At 42.8% G+C, this 12,435-nt stretch overlaps 1 protein-coding gene across 1 annotated transcript in view; it reads left to right on the top strand.

Moving 5' to 3' along the window:
- The window catches only part of LOC124128420, a 30,428-nt gene extending 18,541 nt beyond the window's left edge, over positions 1–11,887 (top strand). Inside the window, exons 9-18 of the mRNA XM_048401871.1 lie at positions 2,038–2,295; positions 2,519–2,668; positions 3,024–3,128; positions 5,439–5,588; positions 5,953–6,057; positions 8,429–8,578; positions 8,954–9,058; positions 10,257–10,406; positions 10,781–10,894; positions 11,850–11,887. Coding sequence (XP_048257828.1) covers positions 2,038–2,295; positions 2,519–2,668; positions 3,024–3,128; positions 5,439–5,588; positions 5,953–6,057; positions 8,429–8,578; positions 8,954–9,058; positions 10,257–10,406; positions 10,781–10,894; positions 11,850–11,887 — 1,325 coding nt within the window. The remainder of the gene's footprint in view (positions 1–2,037; positions 2,296–2,518; positions 2,669–3,023; positions 3,129–5,438; positions 5,589–5,952; positions 6,058–8,428; positions 8,579–8,953; positions 9,059–10,256; positions 10,407–10,780; positions 10,895–11,849) is intronic.
- The last annotated feature ends 548 nt before the right edge of the window (positions 11,888–12,435 follow it).

Genomic DNA, 12,435 nt, shown 5'->3' with positions numbered 1-12,435 from the left:
GAATGGTACCGGGGAGGGACCACGTGGTCGGTATTGAGTTTAGAGTGGATCTACAATGTCATCCCTCCAAAATGAAACAAAATGAACTAAATAGCTTTAAAACTGACGGTGTTGTGCCTAGAATTATGATTAGAATTTGAGAAATATGTTTAAGTGAGAAAACATGTGCTGTCATTGCTCTGTGTTTTCTTTTTACCTCAAAACAATAATTATAAGGAAGGTACCGTGAGCTCATCTGCATATATCTTGTTATTGGCAAAGGTATAACCTTGATAAATCGAAAAAAGGATACCATTGCTCAAACAACGCGCGCATGCGTCATAGAGGAAGTCATCTTTTAATACTCGCAGTTGCACCATGGAGAGTATCACTGAATTTTTTATATTACTATAAATCAGTTGTCAATAAAATGTATGCATTTCATAGGATTATGCATTTTATCATGTTTTATCATTTTATCATGTTTTATCATTTTATTATCAAGCTGATGTCAAGAACCTTAACCTTTATTTATCGTCAGTATGGAATACCACCCAAACTGTCATCATTAATATTGTAATCGCTAAACTTAAACGTTTCTCATACAAGCAGATACTTCTTTAATGTTTCTTTTCAATGATACAGGACTTTATCGTACGAGGGATACATGGATAACTTTAAAATAGTTATGAAAACAAACGTTTTTCGCATCACAGACATGTATCATTGACAGCAACTTACGTTAACATTGTGTTATTTTTAATTGAAGAGGAGTTTTCTATACGACAAAATTGTATGTTTCTTTATAAAGACAATGGTGCCGGAGACAAAATATTCTTATAATTTAAAGAGACCAGATGGTCGCAATGCGCCCGTGATATTTAGCTGAGTGTTTATTATCAAAAAACATAATCGTCATTATTTTGGACAATAATCGAGTTGTCATACAATCCCTTTCCTAACATACAAACACATAAATACTGTGTTTTAGCCGCATTGCCGTCAACATATTGTATAATACTGTTCCAACGTTGAGTCCCGTGAACCTCCACCGGGAGCGTGATCAGAGCATGTGTGGGGCAGTAAGAAACAGATCGCGATCGCTGTTACCCTGTGAGGAATGATGAAAGGTGCTCGATGAAGCGAACGTAAAATATTGCTTTCCCTGCGTGTTCTGCAGCATCTCTGTGCTTACCTTTTGCTACATAAAAGTGCGCCCGACAATGGGGTACCTTTATGATACCTCTAAACAATTTAAATTTCAAAAGCTTTAATAGATAGCTTCCATAATTAAGACAGTCCATACGTAGCAATTGATTCTTTTTTCACTCATATAGCACACAAAAATATATCATGCATTTTTTTATCATACTCTTTCTTTTATCTCATTCCGCCTAAACGGTGATAGACCATCCCTTTGCCGGGAGGCTTCCCCTATTATTCCTTACCATCGACGCTGATAACATGATATATACTCCCTACCATCGACGCTGATAACATGATATATATTCCTTGCCATCGACGCTGATAACATGATACATATTCCTTACCATCGTCGCTGATAACATGTCATTGATATATACTACGTAGCATCGACGCTGATAACATGATATATACAGCTTAGCATCGACGCTGAGAACATGATATATACTTCCTACCATCGACACTGATAACATGATATATACTTCCTACCATCGACGCTCACAACATGATATTTACTTCCTACCATCGACGTTGATAACATGATATATACTTCCTACCATCGACGCTGATAACATGATATATACTCCCTACCATCGACGCTGATAACATGATATATACTCCCTACCATCGACGCTGATAACATGATATATACTCCCTACCATCGACGCTGATAACATGATATATACTCCCTACCATGGACGCTGATAACATGATATATACTCCTTACCATCGACGCTAATGACATGATTTATGCTCCTTACCATCGACGCTGATAACATGATATATACTCCCTACCATCGACGCTGATAACATGATATATACTCCTTACCATCCAGCTGTGTATGTTGTGTTCAGGGAAAGCAGCGAAACAAACTGATGCTGATGTGAGTGACAAGACTCAAGTGCGTGGTGCCACAGTTCTGGGAGGTCAAGGTCACCGCTCAGAGGAATCCGACGTAGAGCGTTACCGTGATGACGTCGTCAACACCAAACCAGACCCGCTGTACGTGAATAAAGGAGACGGTGACGCCACACAGAAAAGCCAGTCCTACATTGACATGTCCAACATCGTCACCTCGGGTCCAGCGTATGAGGATATGACCGGCGATCTCCGTGAGTACATGCAGTGATGTGTCACAGAGCATGGGGATACCTGTGGTCAAGGTTGCTAGGTAACAGAGCATGGGGGTATCTGTAGTCAAGGTTGCTCGGTACCGGATCATAAAGATACATGTAGTCAAGGTTGCTAGGTAACAGTTCGTGAGGATATCTACAGGTAAGTACACTGTCTACCATGAATCATTATTCACTCTCCTTCATCGCTACATTTTTTCAGAGGGTTCAATTTCTGGACGAAAGAAATCGCATCGTCGGTCGCCAACGCTTGGAAGACAACGACACTTCCGGAAGATCGCAGAAAGCCCAGGGGCTGGTTGCTATGACAACGTAGGACCTCTCAAAACCAAAGCCGAGGAAACCGCTGACTGTAAATATACGATATGTAATTACTTACCACCATAGACACTGTATACAAGGGTTGCCGGGTTTCAGGTCTTGAGGACACACCAAGTTAGGGTCAATGGTTGCTTGGTAACATATGACGAGGATACTTATAGTTGGCCCATGTAGGAATTCCGATCTTAAAAAAGGTTCCAACAACCTATGCTGGTAAAGAAATAGGTCAAGTGGTCAGGAGGCTTGGTTGATTGCATGTCAACGTATCACGATGGCAACGTTGCGCTGGTCAAGGTTGCTAAGTAATAGGGTAATTCTTCATTCTTCGTTCTTCTCAAATGCAATTGTTTACCGTGATTGTAGCAGTGCTGTCTCTGTGTTTGCAGACTCGAATACAGAGACTCGGTCAGCCGACTCACGTTATAACGAGGAGCCGATGCAAGGGGAGGCTGACACGTCACAACAGGGAGTGGAAGAAGACAGGGTGAAGGGTAGGCAAAACAGCCTGTACAATTCACTTCTCGCTTGCTTTGAAAATTATAGTCCTGGTTGCTGCAACTACAATTCAAAGCTATTTAACACTTACACATGTACCAAGGACACAAAATATCGACAATCTTCATCGTTCATCATATCTAACCAATTGAAATGTGTCTATACGTCATTGTGTCTCTCACGCTCTACTGACTTCATTGTGTTTCTCACGCTCTACTGACTTCATTGTGTCTCTCACGTTCTACTGACTGCATTGTGTCTCTCACGCTCTACTGACGTCATTATGTCTCTCACGTTCTACTGACTGCATTGTGTCTCTCACGCTCTACTGACTTCATTGTGTCTCTCACGTTCTACTGACTTCATTGTGTCTCTCACGCTCTTCTGACTTCATTGTGTCTCTCAGACTTAACTGACTTCATGTTGTCTCTTATTTTCTGCTGATTTCATTGGGTGTCTCTCATTTTCAGCTGATCTCATTTGATTCTTTCATTCTCTGTAGATTGTATTGTGTATCTCGTACTCTCTGCTGGTCTCATTGTGTGTCTCTCACTCTCAGCTGATCTCATTGTGTGTCTCTCACTCCCTGATGATTTCATTGTGTGTCTCTCATTCTCTGCTGATCTCATTGTATGTCTCTCACACTCATCTCATTTCATTGTGTGTCTGTCACTCTCAGCTGATCTCATTGTGTGTCTCTCACTCCCTGAAGATGTTATTGTGTGTCTCTCACTCTCAGCTGATTTCATTGTGTGTCTGTCACTCTCTGCTGATCTCATTGTATGTCTCTCACTCTCAGCTGATCTCATTGTATGTCTCTCGATCCCTGATGATTTCATTGTGTGTCTCTCATTCTCTGCTGATCTCACTGTATGTCTCTCACACTCATCTCATTTCATTGTGTGTCTCTCATTCTCTGCTGATCTCATTGTATGTCTCTCACACTCATCTCATTTCATTGTGTGTCTGTCACTCTCAGCTGATCTCATTGTGTGTCTCTCACTCCCTGATGATTTTATTGTGTGTCTCTCACTCTCTGCTGATCTCACTGTATGTCTCTCACTCTCAGCTGATTTCATTGTGTGTCTCTCACTCTCAGCTGATCTCATTGTGTGTCTGTCACTCTCAGCTGATCTCATTGTTTGTCTCTCACTCTCTGCTGGTCTCATTGTGTGTCTGTCACTCTCAGCTGATCTCATTGTGTGTCTGTCACTCTCAGCTGATCTTATTGTGTGTCTCTCACTCTCTGCTGGTCTCATTGTGTGTCTCTCACTCTCTGCTGGTCTCATTGTGTGTCTGTCACTCTCAACTGATTTCATTGTGTGTCTGTCACTCTCTGCTGATCTCATTGTGTGTCTGTCACTCTCAACTGATTTTATTGTGTTTCTGTCACCTCAGCTGATCTCATTGTGTGTCTCTCACTCCCTGATGATTTTATTGTGTGTCTGTCACTCTCAGCTGATCTCATTGTGTGTCTCTCACTCCCTGATGATTTTATTGTGTGTCTGTCACTCTCAGCTGATCTCATTGTGTGTCTGTCACTCTCAGCTGATCTCATTGTGTGTCTCTCAATCTGAGCTGATATCATTGTGTGTCTCTCAATCTGAGCTGATCTCATTGTGTGTCTCTCAATCTGAGCTGATCTCATTGTGTGTCTCTCACTCCCTGATGATTTTATTGTGTGTCTCTCACTCTCTGCTGATCTCACTGTATGTCTCTCACTCTCAGCTGATTTGATTGTGTGTCTGTCACTCTCAGCTGATCTCATTATGTGTCTGTCACTCTCAGTTGATCTCATTGTGTGTCTCTCACTCTCTGCTGATCTCATTGTGTGTCTGTCACTCTCAGCTGATCTCATTGTGTGTCTGTCACTCTCAGCTGATCTCATTGTGTGTCTCTCACTCTCAGCTGATTTCATTGTGTGTCTGTCACTCTCTGCTGATTTCATTGTGTGTCTGTCACTCTCAGCTGATCTCATTGTGTGTCTGTCACTCTCAGCTGATCTTATTGTGTGTCTCTCACTTTCAGCTGATCTTATTGTGTGTTTCTCACTCCCAGCTTATCTCATTGTGTGTTTGTCACACCTGTAGTAAAGGTTGCTAGGTGACAGAGCATGATGATATCTGTAGTCAAGATTGCCAGTTAACTGAAAATGAGGATACATGTAGTCAAGGTTGCTCGGTAACGTTTCATAAGTATACATATTTTCAAGGTTGCTAGGTAACAGATCGTGAGGATATCTACAGTTAAACTCACTGTCTACCATGAATCATTATTCACTCTCCTTCATCGTTACATTTTTTCAGAGGCTTCAATTTCTGGACGAAAGAAATCGCATGGTCGGTCGCAGACCGTTGAAACACACCGACACATCCGGAAGATAGCAGAAAGCCCAGGGGCTGGTTACTATGACAACATAGGACCTCTCAAAACCAAAGCCGAGGAAACCGCTGACTGTAAATATACGATATGTAATTACTTACCACCATAGATACTGTATACAAGGGTTGCCGGGTTACTGGTCTTGAGGACACACCAAGTTAGGGTCAATGGTTGCTTGGTAACATATGATGAGGATACTTATAGTTGGCCCACGTAGGAATTCCGATCTTAAAAAAGGTTCAAACAACCTATGCTGGTCAAGAAATAGGTCAAGTGGTCAGGAGGCTTGGTTGATTGCATGTCAACGTATCACGATGGCAACGTTGCGCTGGTCAGGGTTGCTAAGCAACAGATCATGGGGATAGCATTATGAGTAGTTCTTTATTCCAAATACAATTGTTTACCGTGATTGTAGCAGTGCTGTCTCTGTGTTTGCAGACTCGAATACAGAGACTCGGTCAGCCGACTCACGTTATAACGAGGAGCCGATGCAAGGGGAGGCTGACACGTCACAACAGGGAGTGGAAGAAGACAGGGTGAAGGGTAGGCAAAACAGCCTGTACAATTCACTTCTCGCTTGCTTTGAAAATTATAGTCCTGGTTGCTGCAACTACAATTCAAAGCTATTTAACACTTACACATGTACCAAGGACACAAAATATCGACAATCTTCATCGTTCATCATATCTAACCAATTGAAATGTGTCTATACGTCATTGTGTCTCTCACGCTCTACTGACTTCATTGTGTTTCTCACGCTCTACTGACTTCATTGTGTCTCTCACGTTCTACTGACTGCTTTGTGTCTCTCACGCTCTACTGACGTCATTATGTCTCTCACGTTCTACTGACTGCATTGTGTCTCTCACGCTCTACTGACTTCATTGTGTCTCTCACGTTCTACTGACTTCATTGTGTCTCTCACGCTCTTCTGACTTCATTGTGTCTCTCAGACTTAACTGACTTCATGTTGTCTCTTATTTTCTGCTGATTTCATTGGGTGTCTCTCATTTTCAGCTGATCTCATTTGATTCTTTCATTCTCTGTAGATTGTATTGTGTATCTCGTACTCTCTGCTGGTCTCATTGTGTGTCTCTCACTCGCAGCTGATCTCATTGTGTGTCTCTCACTCCCTGATGATTTCATTGTGTGTCTCTCATTCTCTGCTGATCTCATTGTATGTCTCTCACACTCATCTCATTTCATTGTGTGTCTGTCACTCTCAGCTGATCTCATTGTGTGTCTCTCACTCCCTGAAGATGTTATTGTGTGTCTCTCACTCTCAGCTGATTTCATTGTGTGTCTGTCACTCTCTGCTGATCTCATTGTATGTCTCTCACTCTCAGCTGATCTCATTGTATGTCTCTCGATCCCTGATGATTTCATTGTGTGTCTCTCATTCTCTGCTGATCTCACTGTATGTCTCTCACACTCATCTCATTTCATTGTGTGTCTCTCATTCTCTGCTGATCTCATTGTATGTCTCTCACACTCATCTCATTTCATTGTGTGTCTGTCACTCTCAGCTGATCTCATTGTGTGTCTCTCACTCCCTGATGATTTTATTGTGTGTCTCTCATTCTCTGCTGATCTCACTGTATGTCTCTCACACTCATCTCATTTCATTGTGTGTCTCTCATTCTCTGCTGATCTCACTGTATGTCTCTCACTCTCAGCTGATTTCATTGTGTGTCAGTCACTCTCAGCTGATCTCATTGTGTGTCTGTCACTCTCAGCTGATCTCATTGTTTGTCTCTCACTCTCTGCTGGTCTCATTGTGTGTCTGTCACTCTCAGCTGATCTCATTGTGTGTCTGTCACTCTCAGCTGATCTTATTGTGTGTCTCTCACTCTCTGCTGGTCTCATTGTGTGTCTCTCACTCTCTGCTGGTCTCATTGTGTGTCTGTCACTCTCAACTGATTTCATTGTGTGTCTGTCACTCTCTGCTGATCTCATTGTGTGTCTGTCACTCTCAACTGATTTTATTGTGTTTCTGTCACCTCAGCTGATCTCATTGTGTGTCTCTCACTCCCTGATGATTTTATTGTGTGTCTGTCACTCTCAGCTGATCTCATTGTGTGTCTCTCACTCCCTGATGATTTTATTGTGTGTCTGTCACTCTCAGCTGATCTCATTGTGTGTCTGTCACTCTCAGCTGATCTCATTGTGTGTCTCTCAATCTGAGCTGATATCATTGTGTGTCTCTCAATCTGAGCTGATCTCATTGTGTGTCTCTCAATCTGAGCTGATCTCATTGTGTGTCTCTCACTCCCTGATGATTTTATTGTGTGTCTCTCACTCTCTGCTGATCTCACTGTATGTCTGTCACTCTCAGCTGATTTCATTGTGTGTCTGTCACTCTCAGCTGATCTCATTATGTGTCTGTCACTCTCAGCTAATCTCATTGTGTGTCTGTCACTCTCTGCTGATCTCATTGTGTGTCTGTCACTCTCAGCTGATCTCATTGTGTGTCTGTCACTCTCAGCTGATCTCATTGTGTGTCTCTCACTCTCGGCTGATTTCATTGTGTGTCTGTCACTCTCTGCTGATTTCATTGTGTGTCTGTCACTCTCAGCTGATCTCATTGTGTGTCTGTCACTCTCAGCTGATCTTATTGTGTGTCTCTCACTCTCAGCTGATCTCATTGTGTGTTTCTCACTCCCAGCTTATCTCATTGTGTGTTTGTCACACCTGTAGTAAAGGTTGCTAGGTGACAGAGCATGATGCTATCTGTAGTCAAGATTGCCAGTTAACAGAAAATGAGGATACATGTAGTCAAGGTTGCTCGGTAACGTTTCATAAGTATACATATTTTCAAGGTTGCTAGGTAACAGATCGTGAGGATATCTACAGTTAAACTCATTGTCTACCATGAATCATTATTCACTCTCCTTCATCGCTACATTTTTTTCAGAGGCTTCAATTTCTGGACGAAAGAAATCGCATCGTCGGTCGCAGACGCTTGAAAGACAACGACACATCCGGAAGATCGCAGAAAGCCCAGGGGCTGGCTACTATGACAACTTAGGACCTCTCAAAACCAAAGCCGAGGAAACCGCTGACTGTAAATATACGATATGTAATTACCTACCTACATAGACACTGTATACAAGGGTTGCCGGGTTACTGGTCTTGAGGACACACCAAGTTAGGGTCAATGGTTGCTTGGTAACATATGAATAGGATACTTATAGTTGGCCCATGTAGGAATTCCAATCTTAAAAAGGGTTCCAACAACCTATGCTGGTCAAGAAATAGGTCAAGTGGTCAGGAGGCTTGGTTGATTGCATGTCAACGTATCACGATGGCAACGTTGCACTGGTCAAGGTTGCTAAGTAACAGGTCATTAGGATAGCATTTTGAGTAGTTCTTCATTCTTAGTTCTTCTCAAATGCAATTGTTTACCGTGATTGTAGCAGTGCTGTCTCTGTGTTTGCAGACTCGAATACAGAGACTCGGTCAGCCGACTCACGTTATAACGAGGAGCCAATGCAAGGGGAGGCTGACACGTCACAACAGGGAGTGGAAGAAGACAGTGTGAAGGGTAGGCAAAACAGCCTGTACAATTCACTTCTCGCTTGCTTTGAAAATTATAGTCCTAGTTGCTGCACCTACAATTCAAAGCTATTTAACACTTACACATGTACCATAGACAAAATGTCGACAATCTTCATCGTTCTTCATATCTAACGAATTGAAATGTGTCTATACGTCATTGTGTCTCTCACGCTCTACTGACTGCATTGTGTCTCTCACGCTCTACTGACTGCATTGTGTCTCTCACGCTCTACTGACTTCTTTGTGTCTCTCACGCTCTACTGACGTCATTGTGTATATCACGCTCTACTGACTTCATTGTGTCTCTCACGCTCTACTGACTTCATTGTGTCTCTCACGTTCTACTGACTTTATTGTGTCCCCCCACGCTCTACTGACTTCATTGTGTCTCTAACAGTCTACTGACTTCATTGTGTCGCTCACGCTCTACTGACTTCTTTGTGTCTCTCACGCTCTACTGACGTCTTTGTGTCTCTCACGCTCTACTGACTTCATTGTGTCTCTCACGCTCTACTGACTTCATTGTGTCTCTCACGCTCTACTGACTTCATTGTGTCGCTCACGCTCTACTGACGTCATTGTGTCTCTCACTATCTACTGACTGCATTGTGTCTCTCACGCTGTGCTGACTTCATTGTGTGTCTCTCATTCTCAGCTGATCTCATGTGTTCCTTTCATTCTCTGTAGATTTTATTGTGTAGCTCTCCCTTTCCTCAGCTGATCTTATGGTGTGTCTGTCACTCCCTGATGATTTCATTGTGTGTCTCTCACTCTCAGCTGATCTCATTGTGTGTCTCCCACTCACAGCTGATCTAATTGTATGTCTCTCACTCTCAGCTGATCTTATTGTGTGTCTGTCACTCTCAGCTGATCTCATTGTGTGTCTCTCACTCTCAACTGATCTTTTTGTGTGTCTGTCACACCTGTAGTCAAGGTTGCTGGGTAACAGAGCATGATGATATCTGTAGTCAAGATTTCCAGTTAACAGAAAATGAGGAAACCTGTACTCAAGGTTGCTAGGTACCGGATCATAAGGATACATGTAGTCAAGATTGCTAGGTAACAGAGCATGGGGATACCTTTAGTCAATGTTGCTAGGTAACAGTTCGTGAGGATATCTACAAGTAAACACACTGTCTACCATGAATCATTATTCATTCTCCTTCATCGCTACATTTTTTCAGAGGCTTCAATTTCTGGACGAAAGAAATCGCATCGTCGGTCGCAGACGCTTGAAAGTCAACGACACTTCCGGAAGATCGCAGAAAGCCCAGGGGCTGGTTGCTATGACAACTTAGGACCTCTCAAAACCAAAGCCGAGGAAACCGCTGACTGTAAATATACGATATGTAAATACTTACCACCATAGATACTGTATACAAGGGTTGCCGGGTTACTGGTCTTGAGGACACACCAAGTTAGGGTCAGTGGTTGCTTGGTAACATATGATGAGGATACTTATAGTTGGCCAATGTAGGAATTCCAATCTTAAAAAGGTTCCAACAACCTATGCTGGTCAAGAAATAGGTCAAGTGGTCAGGAGGCTTGGTTGATTGCATGTCAACGTATCACGATGGCAACGTTGCACTGGTCAAGGTTGCTAAGTAACAGGTCATTAGGATAGCATTTTGAGTAGTTCTTCATTCTTAGTTCTTCTCAAATGCAATTGTTTACCGTGATTGTAGCAGTGCTGTCTCTGTGTTTGCAGACTCGAATACAGAGACTCGGTCAGCCGACTCACGTTATAACGAGGATCCGATGCAAGGGGAGGCTGACACGTCACAAGCAGACAACCGGGGAGTGGAAGACGACAGGGTGAAGGGTAAGCAAAACAGCCTGTACAATTCACTTCTCGCTTGCTTTGAAAATTATAGTCCTGGTTGCTGCACCTACAATTCAAAGCTATTTAACACTTACACATGTACCAAGAAAACAAAATGTCGACAATCTTCATCGTTCATCATATCTAACGAATTGAAATGTGTCTATACGTTTTTGTGTCTCTCACGCTCTACTGACTTCATTGTGTCTCTCACGATCTACTGACTTCATTGTGTCTCTCACGCTCTACTGACTTCATTGTGTCTCTCACGCTCTACTGACTTCATTGTGTCTCTCACGCTCTACTGACTTCATTGTGTCTCTCACGCTCTACTGACTGCATTGTGTCTCTCACGTTCTACTGACTGCATTGTGTCGTTGACGCTCTACTGACTGCATTGTGTCTCTCACGCTCTTCCGACGTCATTGTGTCTCTCACGCTCTACTGACTGCATTGTGTCGCTCACGCTCTACTGACGTCATTGTGTCTCTCACGCTGTGCTGACTTCATTGTGTGTCTCTCATTCTCAGCTGATCTCATGTGTTACTCTCATTCTCTGTAGATTTTATTGTGTATCTCTCCCTCTCCTCAGTTGATATCACTGTGTGTCTCTCACTCTCAACTGATCTCATTGTGTCTCTCAATATCAGCTGATCTCATTGTGTGTCTCTCACGCTCAGCTGATCTCATTGTGTGTCTCTCACTCTCAGCTGATCTTATTGTGTGTCTCTCACTCTCGACTGATCTCATTGTGTGTCTCAATCTTACCTTATCGTATTGTGTGTCTCTCACTCTCAGCTGATTTCATTTTGTGTCTCTCAATCTCTGTTGAATTAAATATGTGTGTCTCTCTCTGTGGTCTGATCTCAGTATTGTCTCTCACGTGTGTATTACGGACAACACACTCCATCATGCACTGGCTCCTACCCGACGTGATTGTGTTCTTGTGTTGCAGAGACACATCTTCCCGAGGGGGACACAACGTCAGCCTAGCAGAGTTTCTCAGCACTAGACAGAATGTCTCATTCTAGACAGAGTATATCACCACTAGACAGTGTATCTCACCAATAGACAGAGTGTCTCAATACTAGACAGAGTATCTTACAATTAAACTGAGTATCTCACCACTAGACAGAATATCACACCACTAGACAGATCTCACCGCTAGACAGAGTATCTCACAACTAAACTGAGTATCTCACAACAGAGAATCACACCACAAGACAGATCTCCCCACAAGACAGAATATCTCACCACTCAACAGAGTAATTCACCACTGGACAGAGTATCTCACAACTAAACAGAGTATTTCACAACTCGACAGAGTATCTCACTACTAAACAGAGTATTTCACAACTCGACAGAGTGCCTCACCACTAGACAGAGTAATCTTACCAAAAGACAGAGTGTCTCACCGATAGACAGGGTGTCTCACCACTAGACAGAGGTGCTCACCACTAGACAGAGTCGTTCACCACTAAACAGAGTATTGCACCACTAGACAGTTTCCTTTCACCAGACAGAGTATATCACCACTAGAC

Source organism: Haliotis rufescens, unplaced genomic scaffold (assembly GCF_023055435.1).
Source record: "Haliotis rufescens isolate VD_foot unplaced genomic scaffold, xgHalRufe1.0.p SCAF_24, whole genome shotgun sequence".
Classification (NCBI taxonomy): Eukaryota; Metazoa; Mollusca; class Gastropoda; order Lepetellida; family Haliotidae; genus Haliotis; species Haliotis rufescens.
The sequence above is the reverse complement of the archived record's forward strand: the minus strand, read 5'-3'. Positions and strand labels throughout refer to the sequence as shown.